The 10,533-nt window shown below is 48.4% G+C and overlaps 1 protein-coding gene across 2 annotated transcripts in view; it reads right to left on the minus strand.

The window, feature by feature from the left end:
* Positions 1–10,169, minus strand: part of aplp1 (amyloid beta (A4) precursor-like protein 1) — a 31,317-nt gene extending 21,148 nt beyond the window's left edge. The window contains exon 1 of one of the 2 annotated variants that reach the window (XM_076026119.1): positions 9,840–10,169. In XM_076026119.1, the coding sequence (XP_075882234.1) occupies positions 9,840–9,905 (66 nt within the window). In that variant the 5' untranslated portion in view covers positions 9,906–10,169. The remainder of the gene's footprint in view (positions 1–9,839) is intronic. The other variant, XM_076026110.1, reaches the window with a different exon arrangement.
* Between the last annotated feature and the right edge of the window lie 364 nt (positions 10,170–10,533).

Below are 10,533 nucleotides of genomic sequence, written 5' to 3' on the forward strand. Positions count from 1 at the left end.
CTAACAGCATTAGAACCACTGAGAACAGGAAGACAGATTGCACGTGAGAAGACGGTGTGGATAAACAACAGTGTTGAACTTCTCGTATGGGTCGTCGGCAACTCACGGTGGCTCAGGTTGCAGAGCATATTATATATATATATATTTCTGCATTTTCAGAAAAATTGGTATTCGTGTAAATGGGTCCAGAGTAACAAAATGTAATAAACTGCTGCCAGAAAAGCAACAGAGACTTCCTTCAATTCCAGATTCATCCTCCGGTGGCACTGCTTATGAGGCTCTTACTGTCAAGCGGCCCAATCGGGAACAAAGCTAACCTGGCTAGCGGCTAATGTCTACAGACAGCGGAGGCTGCAGGGCTGCCCGGTGGGCAAAGGGAGGGGGGCAGTGGGGGACTGAAGGACTCAGGGGAGATTTGGAACCACTTCAGGTCCATCTGAAACACTCCAGTGTTGTGATAATATTAAGCCAGGGGGATTTTCTGCAGGCGGGAGTGCGGCTGACACAATACTAACAAAGGTTCTAAAGATGCTCTTAGCGGGCATGTCAGTTATTTTCTCCTGTTTCCCTGCTGAAATAAACGTGCATATAAAAGGAGCTTGGCTTATTTTTTTTTAAGCAGGATTCGAGTGTCGTGAAATAAAAAGTCGTCAATTTAAATGACTGACAGGCTGAATTTTAGCTTGAGATTGATCTTCCCGCCTCCAACGAAAGATCAGAGCAGCTTCCCCGTCTTCCCCCAGTGAGCGCACGCAACATTAGCCCATGAGGAGTTATTTGTCTCCAAGAGAGGTGCGCACGCTGCGCGTTTTGCGTGCAAACAAAGCGAGAGCGCAAAGCTGCGTGACATCTTTAGGCATATTTGAAGTGGATTAAAGCCAAGATGCGGGGGGTGCGGGGGGGGGGTATCTTTGGGTTAAAAGACTGTAAGGATCGATCCACTTCAGGCCAGACGGTCGTTCTGCCCGCTTCCCCCCTTGCGAGCAGCAGGCTGCCGAGCGTCAATAAGATCTGATGCTCGTTGGCTCCTCCTCATGTGGCTCTCTGGGCCTCAGAAGCCCCTCAGCCCCTTTGACTGTGTTTTCTTTGGAGCCCATCATCACTCGAGCCTTTTTTCCTTCACCGCAATCCCCCTTTAGATCGTTATGTGGCTGATCACCCCCATCCCCGCCTGCAGCCCCGCCCCAACACCGCCCCTCCCCACCACCCCCCAGCTCTACTTTTACTTCCCCGTCACTCTTGTAACATTCTGGATCGTCGCCACGGTTTGCATGTGGCTCCTCTGAAGATCCGTCAACACTTGATCTCAACATTTTCTAAAACCCGGCGGAGTTTTTTTTTTTTTTTTTTTTTTTTTAACGGCGAAAGCGGGGCAATCAAAAATGGAATAAATGAGCGAATCTTTTATTTATCCCTCAAATTAATTCTGAAATATTTGGAACGTGGATGCGCTCCCTCCATGTGACATTTTGATCCTGCGAGTATGGAAATGAGCCTCTCTCGCTCTGATGATCTCTTTGTCTTGCCCCTATAGCTCCCTTTTTTCGCAATTATAAATAATTGGGAGTTTTTTTTTCGTGCCGGAGCTTCGCTAAGACCGTGTTGGGGTGCGCGTGCACGCAAGCAATAAATCACGCGGCGGTGGGGAGGCTGGGAGGAGGGTGTTAGAGCACCGCCAGATCTATTTTTCTCACTTATTTATGCACACGTACGGCCCATGCTCACACCGTGGCAGCCCCCCCATCCCACCCTCCCCCTCCGAACCCCGCTCTCCCCCCTCCCATTCCCCTGGGAGCCTCTCCGGCAGATGCATCTTATGGAAATAAGGCTCGGTGGAGGTTACAGGCAGTGTGAGCCTCGTGAGGAGAACATGAAGAGGGGGCAGAGTGTTTTCAGGTTCAATATGCCTGTTAATGTTAGTGCTGCGTGATTATCATATTTACTGGGGCGGGGCAACGGGAGTGTGGGGGTGGGTGGGGTGTGTGTGTGCTGATCTAACATTAAACCTTATGTTTCATTCTTATTGTAGCCCAAAACAAACAAACTACAGCGCGCTGTGCAGAACATTTGTTCCCCCGCCACCCCGAGGGAGTCAACTGGTCTTTTGATTTTCCACCACGATGAGAGTCTGTAAGGCGACCGAGTAGGAAGCCCTGTTTTTAGCACCCAAACGCACCGGTGGACGACCTCCCCCTGCTGGGCCTGGGTGAGTGAGAATCGCCCTCCGCAGCAACGTCTGACTGTAACGCAGCACTCGGAGCGGCACCGGAAACAGCCGCTGCCAGGACCTCCGGGTCTGCAGCTGGCTCGTCCTTCCTCGCTGTCGCCCATCAATCCGCAGAAATTTTTGTTTTTCGATTTCTCTCTTTTTCTTTTTTTTGGAGCGGCGGCCTCTTCTCCACGCTTTCAGTTTCTCTCTGGGTGCGTGCGTGCGTGCGTGTGTATGTGTGTGTGGCGGGAGGTTGCAGCGTCGCCATGGCAACGCCACCCACACGAGCAGGTTACCTTCCCTGTTACCGTAGCAACTGGTTCCCTACAGAATTTTAAGCGTGTCACTCCACGTCTCCGATGCTCTCTCTCCCCCTCTCGCTCGCTCATTATCACCGTCTCTCTCTCTCGCTCTCTCTCTCTCTCTCTCGCATGAAAGCGCCGCCACATGTTTGGTTCGGCTCTCGGTGCCCGCCGAGTCCCTGACCGCCGGCTTAATGGACGGTTAGTTCTTCTTATCACAGTCTGCTGCTTGTTTACACACCAGTTACAGTGGATTACTCACCCAGCGCCGGCCTCGTCTGTGCCCGGCAGAAGCGCGGCTCTATTACGCCACTTTGACCATCTACTTATTTTTAACAACAACGACAACAGCCTCTCTGACCGACCCTCAACCATAATTATGTTCTGGTGGCTTTGGTTTGCAACTGGCACGGATTCACTGTTGATAAAAGTACTGCTGCGATCTAAAAAACAAAAAAACAAAAAACAAAACAGAAAATCATCTTCTAATATATAATTTTTGCAGATGCAATACTCTTTCTCATCACTACTGGAGATTAAATCTCAAACAATGGGCCTTTAATAAACGCCCCCATGTTGAAGATACTGTGTTGACTGACATTAGACAGCCTTGGGTAAACAGTAGCTTGCTTTCCAATCCTTAACACTGACTTAGATTTGCCTCCTGCTATACCAATCAGCAAACATACAAGCTACAAATCAAATTCTTCCTTTTTTGTTTAGCACTAATGCTGCTAAACAACATTCTTACAACAATTATCTGTATATGTGTGGATTACAGCCATCAGTCAATACATCTCTTTGTTTATGGCAAGCAGAGTTTAATTTAAATCTTTATGTACATCTGACACTAAGAAATGAAAGCTTCACTTTACAGTTTCCACACAGCCAAACTTCCGCTCACACACAATATAATGATCCTTGAGATCATGTGAGCCAAGCATGTCCTGACCTGCTGGAGCTGCATCAGTGATATTTCAGAGCGTGGCCGCTCTGCAGAGGTAATGCACGATGCCCTGACAGTCGCTGGTGGTCCATGTGGCAGAATCACTCAGTAGATTAAATATTGGCCTTATCTCATTTCCCCAGGGCCGTAACATCTCCACAGACTGGAGGGAAAAATGTCTCTTATCAGCGGGGCGATCTGTGCCTCGGGCCTCCATTTGTGCGTGTTTATTTCAAGGCTGTTTTACACAAAATCTCAGCCGCAGTTGTGCAAAGTGTTTAACCTGTCGGCCGAGTTTGAGGAGACGTTCGCTGCTGCCGTGGATGACAGAACGCCGGACCTCCTCTTTCACCATCGGTCACAACTGGGTCTGTTTGCTGAAGCTGTGTTAGCAGCCAGCCTGCTTGCCCAGGCTGCACCATCTGTGCAGGCTGCTTCAGGAACAGCTAGGTGTGGCTTGCAGCAACTCCACTTGGAATGCCGAGGAGTCAAAAGTTATGAGAACATTTTGTCTCCGTTGAAGTGTGTGTGTGTGTGTGGTTGGGGGGAGGAGTGGGGGCTCTAACTAAACTTCTGAAATGGAGACATAAATAAATAGCTGTAGCTAATGACTTTGGCTTGTAATGTGTTTACAAGAGATGCCGAGGAAAGGCAGGAAATGAGCAAAACGATAAAGTAATGGCATGTAAACAAAAGGCAAATGAAAGCAACTGAGCAAAAAAAAAAAAAAAAAAAAAATGCAATTTGTTTTTTCAGGCTTATCTCTTACTGTGTTTTTCTTTTTACCTCCAAAAGTCTTTTTCAAAGAACAAAGACAAAATGCAAGAAAGTGGGGAATAACAAACGCGGGGCGAGTTTGAACGTTGAATTATTCACGAACAATCAGAGCGAAAGTGGAGAGATGTCACTGGCCGGCGAGAGCGGCGGAGGCAGATGGAGCAGCGACGGCGTCTGGAGGAGAGCGGGTAGGGGAGGGGTAATGAGTGCCTCTGGGATGGGGAGGCGGGAGGAGGGGGGACGGCAGAGACGAGGGGTGGGGATTTTCTTTTGTGTGGCCGCGGAGAGGAGCAGGGGAGGGGAGGGGCGACTGGGGGGCCGGACAGGGAGGAGGAGGCTGCTTGAGGTGGGTGGGGTCCGCGCAAAAAAAATAATCATGATAAAAACCAAAAAGAAACACAAGTCGGCGCGTCGGAGGCGAAGTGAGGCGTGCGATGTGTGAATGCGTGCGAGAAGCAAAGCCCCCGGACCTTCCCTTCCCTTCTCTTCCCTTCCCTTCCACGGCCTTTTAATTATTTATTGATGCAGCCACTGCAGCATCGCATCTGCGTCCTGAATGCGTATCTGCATCCGGCCTAATCGTGAAAACCTTTTCACCCGCCGATACCGACATCGCCCTGCCAACTCTGCATCGGGAATACCAAAAATTATCTCCTTCCTCTGCGTTCCTGTTCTGCGGACGTCATCCTCATGCAAATGAAGGTTAAGAAAAAAAAAAAATACGAGCTGCAGATGAGCACATCCGCTTCTTCTTGGCCTCTAATTAGCTTCTGCGGGACGGCAGCGGCCGCCGGATCAGTCTCGGCGGACTCGGCGAACCCACGCTCCCTTTAAATCCAGCAGCCGAGGCCGTTAAGGAAATTAGATTTTGCTGGTTTTTCTTTCTCTTTTTCATGCGCTCAGCTCTGGCCACGGGGCTCCGCCTCGCCTCTGCTGCACAGCCGCCCTTCTTCGCGTTTCAAGGCCACCTGCGAACGTGAGAACATGACAGAGTTGGATCCCGGGGCGGCGGCAGCGGCGGCGGTGGCTCCATTAACATGCACTGGGCTCAGCAGCCCACATAACATTCTGTAAGCTCTCCATCTCCGTGCCAGGACAGTCAGTCCTCCCGCTTTCTCTCCTCTCTCCCTCTTTTTCCTTCCAAAACACAGAGGACAAACGTTATCGCCATGCTGCAGATGTTTTTTTCTTCTTTTTTTCTTCCCCCTCCTCCTCCGAAGCCCCCCGGTGGCTGTTAGTGGAAGGAAGCAGCCCGCTTCGCCCGGGCATTAAACTTCTCTGCAGAAATCCAACCAATTGGGCTCGCTGAAATTCACCCGCAAGGCTCTGGAAGAGTGCCAACGCTTGGATGCAAATCAAAAAACAGAAAGAAAATAGAAAGGAAAAGAGGCAAAGTTCCAGCGTTTTAATCCCCGGGTGACACCGAGGTCAAATTTATGACGTGCAAACAGAGGAGACGCGTCCCTGCATTGCAGTCTCTTTTATAAACACAAATGCGAGCAGCTGTTTTTCATCCGCAAGCACCAAGAGATACCGCTTGACAAATCTATGTAGCGTCTGACAAAGGCAGGTTAAAGTCCTTCAGCAATTAATTGACCTTTACAGAAAGAATTCCATGGACGTATGCAACCTTGAAACTTATGCGTTGCACAGTCAGGCCATAGACTTGAGTTCATAAAGTGGTCAGTCAATGACGGGCCACAGTGATGACCTAAGGGATGAACCTTTCCAACCAATGGTATTAAACTCCACAATTGGAAAATAACCTTCCCGTGAACCGTTTCACAGAGAGCCAGAATCTAAAATGGAATTTTCCTTGAGCTTCCCTGAACCCATCAGTGGGTCCATGTGCAAATGTGCAATTTATTTTCAGTCGCTTATCTGGATGAACCCTGTGGCCGCGAACACTGTGTGTGTGTGTGTGTGTATCTTGACATACTATTCACCTCCAGACACCGTAAACGACTTGCTGGAATAGGGAGGAAATGAGAGTCCTGTCAATGACCCTCCTGCACCAAATAAACAAAACTGAGGCGCAGCTCCAGCGTTGTGAGTTGTGCCGTCGCTGTGAAGGTGCATTAACATCCTTCATTAGTTGGTCGAATTGGCAAGAGCTCATTGTCTGTGCACATTTTACCACTCTGGTTTTACTCCGGTGCAGCGTGAGCTCTGCGTGCAAAATGACTCTGCAGGATTAAGACCTGCTGTTGGGTGTGTGTGTGTGTGTGTGTGTGTGTGTGTGTGTGTGTGTGTGTGTGTGTGTGTGTGTGTGCTGCATTTAAAAACATTGCAAACAAAGTCAGGAAGGGAAAACGTGACACAACAAAAGGCCTGTGCCCTCTGGCCCGTGTATATGGGAAGAGCGTGCACACGGGAATCCATTAGCGGAACACGATTATCTCCTGGCTCTAAAATTAATTGAGCGTGTTTGTGTGCATGTGCATGTGCGTGTGTGTGTGTGAGAGAGAGAGTGAGAGAGAGAGTGAGAGAGAGAGAGAGGGAGAGAGGGAGAGAGAGGGAGAGATCTGACTGTCCATATCGCTATTATTTTGTTTTGCTTTGTTTTTTCCCCAAAGCAAATCCTCTAGTGTCAGTGCACAGTGGAGCCCAGATGAGGACAGAACTGGTGTCGTGAGGGGACGAGGTGGGATTCCCACGAACTCAGCGACTGTGTTTTCATTTAATACTCCGCCACACGCTAAAACATGCTTCCTATCCGTGCTCCTTACTTCCTTCCTTCTTCTCTCCCTCGGAGCTGCGGGCATTCCCAGACATCCTGTAATTACCGGGACACGTAGAGAGAGAGAGAGAGAGAGAGAGAGGGAGAGGGAGCAGGATGGTTCCAGGGTCTGCTGCTGCTGCTCCTCCGCAGCCTCTGCGCACTAAAGTGCACAGCCTCGGGTTCACGCTGCAGCCATTTGTCCTGATAAATGCAGCGCTGGCGCACTTAGAAACACACAACCCACTGCCGCTGCCTCCCTCCACATACCATCCACCGTGAGTTTAAAATCAGATCTTTCTCCTCTGGTTATATAAAAATCTAAGCTCGCCAGCCACAACCCGGTTAGAGAATTGCTGTGCCATCTGCAGCGGAAGTTGTTTTTTTTCCTTCCCTTTTTTTTTTCTCAAAATATCTCTGGTTGTGTAAGAGAAACTGCAGGTGATGCTGCTCTCAAATGCAAGCAGGGGCTTGAAACAGAGACACTGTCTACAGCCATCCAGATGGTACTTTCAATGCAGCGATGTAACATTTGAATCTAACATGTTATTAAAAAGACAGGGAGATACATGACTAGCATTTCAATTAAGATGTTTAATTTTCTCTGGATATTCCTCTTCATTAAGAGTTTGTACCATTGGTGCACTTTGTGATGAGACTGCTGTAAAAAACCCAACATGTAGTGAAGGTGGTCATGGAGGAGTCTGTAGCAGTTCATTGGAGGAGTACTGGTAGTGTGTCACATGAGAGAGCAGGACAATGCTGAATATTTCGAGCACCAGGCCCAGTCAAGGGTTTGCAGACACTAGAGGAACCACTACTGAAGTGACCCAATGAAAGTCAGATCCAATATCTGGGGCACAAACGAGTTGGAGAGCCTTTTCTTTTAGAAAACAGTCAACAAATATTGATTTCACTAACTGAAACCTGTCTTTACATGGCTGTGAAGCAGTAGACCAGAAGACTAAAAGGTCACCTCTTTACCAGGGTTGTTGGGAAGAAACCTAATAATAGAGTAATAATAATGTTGCAAGTTTAAAAGAAAATGTCGCTCCCAAGAATTTAGTGACAGGGCAGCTATTAGACTGTGAAAAAAAAATGAAATCCAGTCTATCCAATCAACTGACTGACTGACAGAGACTCTCATCTATCATCTCGTCCATGCTCGGCCGAAGCTCGGCTCGATGCGTGTGGCCCTCGAGATTTCAGTATATCAATAAAAATGCGCCAGATTTATCCCTTTTCACGCGTTTTCGACGCCATAAACGTTGAGTAAATTAAGGGAGGCTGACAGCTTTATTAGGGACTAATACCACAGTGTAATCCAGGCAGCCAACCCTCTCGCTGGGTAATCTTCGGTGTAAACCTTCATAGGCAGGTCTCCTTGTATGAAGCTAAAGCCCGTTCCTCAGCGCAGCGGTAATCCCACTAAGGCTCTTAGGGAGGCAAAATTATTTCAGAATGAAACTGAAAAGGCTTTGCGACTGTTACAGAGTCACGGTGGAAGATGGCTAATAAATAAACATCTCCCAAATCCTCTTTGGGAACTTCTTATTCAGGGGGGAGGAAGAGTTGAGATGCAGCGTATCCATGGCAGCGCCAGGGTTTTCCCCAATGATGATGATGATAATAATAATAATAATAATAATGATGATGATGATGATGATGATGATAATAATAATAATAATAATAATGATGATAATAATAATAATAATAATAATAATAATAATAATAATAATAATAATAATTTTTCAGGTAGAGATGTCGGCGCTGACTTCTGTCTGGGCTTCAAGTGGGACATCATGACTCATCCTTCCCCCTCCCCCATCTACCCTCCCCCCTTCTCCCCCTCCCCCCCAGACACCTCCAGCTTCAGCGCTCCAACATGCTGCGCACTCTGAAACCTGAATCCATGCCTCATTTCTAAGCGAGATGATGGATGACGGACAGGTTATTGGAGAGTAAAGGTCGACCATCAAAACCTACGTGTCTGCCGGAAATGGTGGCGAGGCGACGGTGGTGAGGCAGTGGAGGTGAGAGCTGCCAGAGGCCCATCGCTGTGCAACAGCAGAACCCTCCGACTATCTTCTCCCTGACTATCCATGATGTGTGACAGATGAGACGAGGACGACGGCCGTGTGCTCATGCCTGGCATCCTCAATGATGTATGAATGTCATGACCTCTGGGTTGAATCTTTTTTTTTTTTTTTTTGGGCCCGATCCAGAGGCCTACGACAGGGGTGGGCTGTGACGCCCTCCACAAAAGTTTTTGGATTCTATTCAATATCCTTCCATCCCAATAACCAAACCCATGAGCGAGCAGGTTGGCCCAAACACGAACGCACACAAGAGCTTTGCAGCGTTGATGTGAGAGCGGATGTAAGCTGATTTTCTCAAGGCGGGATGGGATGCAGGGACGTTGGGGGGGATTTGATCTCCATCCTTTCTACACAGCTGTAAGCCTGCGGTGCATTTTTCACGCCGATGCAGGCCCAGACTTGACGCGACAAGGCAGATACATAAAAGAAAAAAAAAAAAAAAAAGGCAGCACGTCTCTCTAAGGGCTGCGTGCCCTTGCGTGTGAACCTCGACACGAATCTTAACAGCATTTGCATCTCGCATCGTTTTCCTCCCTCTGCCGCTGCATTTGCGTGGCCCTTTGCGGGTCATTACTCTTGTTGACACGGGATGCATTCGGAAATTAAACCTGGCCCAGATAAAGGTGCGCGTCAGCGAGCTCAATGGAGATGGAGTCAGTCGGCCGTGTGATGTCGACGTGACTTAATTAAACCGCGACATTGTTGCCCAACGCTCAGCAGACATCGAAAGGGTTGAAATTGCATTGCGCCATCCTTTCAGATGACTCACGTCGTGCGTCTTTCTTACCTCGACGTTCTTCCACACGCAGCAGGACAAGGCGGCCATCAGTATCGGTATTGCGGTATGTCCCATTTTCTCGCCTCCTTTTTTGTGTCTCCTCAGACGACGGAGCGGCTCTTGGCAAAATAAACTGACTCCAGCGACCTGCTGTCTGCTCACATCAGCCGAAGTGATGGACACGGTCGGAGGCTTCCAGCGGGATCTCCTGCGTCTGCGTCCTGATCTCTCCAGCTCTCTCCAATGGCAGCCCGGGATTCTGTGTGGATGAAGTGAGGCAGGACCAAGCCCTGTTTCTGCGGGTATTTATCACACGGCTCACCCACGGCAACCACACTGAGACTGGCGAAGAGAGACATCTGGTGGCCAAAGACCTGAAGTGCACGGCTAAGGTCTTCAGCGAGGATGCCGTTGTCGTCTGATGACGATTTTCTAAGACCTTGATGATGATGATGATGATGATGATGATGATGATGATGATGATGATCTAAAATGAAATGTTTAATTTTTCGTTGATTTGAAGTTGAAAACTGTTTGTTTAAACAAACAAACAAACAATTGTTTTTAATAACACGTTTTTGATACTGTTTTTTTAAAATGTGGTTGTCAGGTGGAGAACACGCCAAGCAGTTTCCAGCATCTGCTCCTTGGGCAATAAATATTTGAAGAATTATTCATCAAAATTAAAGCAAATATTTCCCAT

The sequence above is a fragment of the Nelusetta ayraudi genome, unplaced genomic scaffold, assembly GCF_046127955.1.
Source record: "Nelusetta ayraudi isolate G7.1 ecotype Tasmania unplaced genomic scaffold, CSIRO-AGI_Nayr_v1 ptg000003l, whole genome shotgun sequence".
In the NCBI taxonomy this organism is placed as follows: domain Eukaryota; kingdom Metazoa; phylum Chordata; class Actinopteri; order Tetraodontiformes; family Monacanthidae; genus Nelusetta; species Nelusetta ayraudi.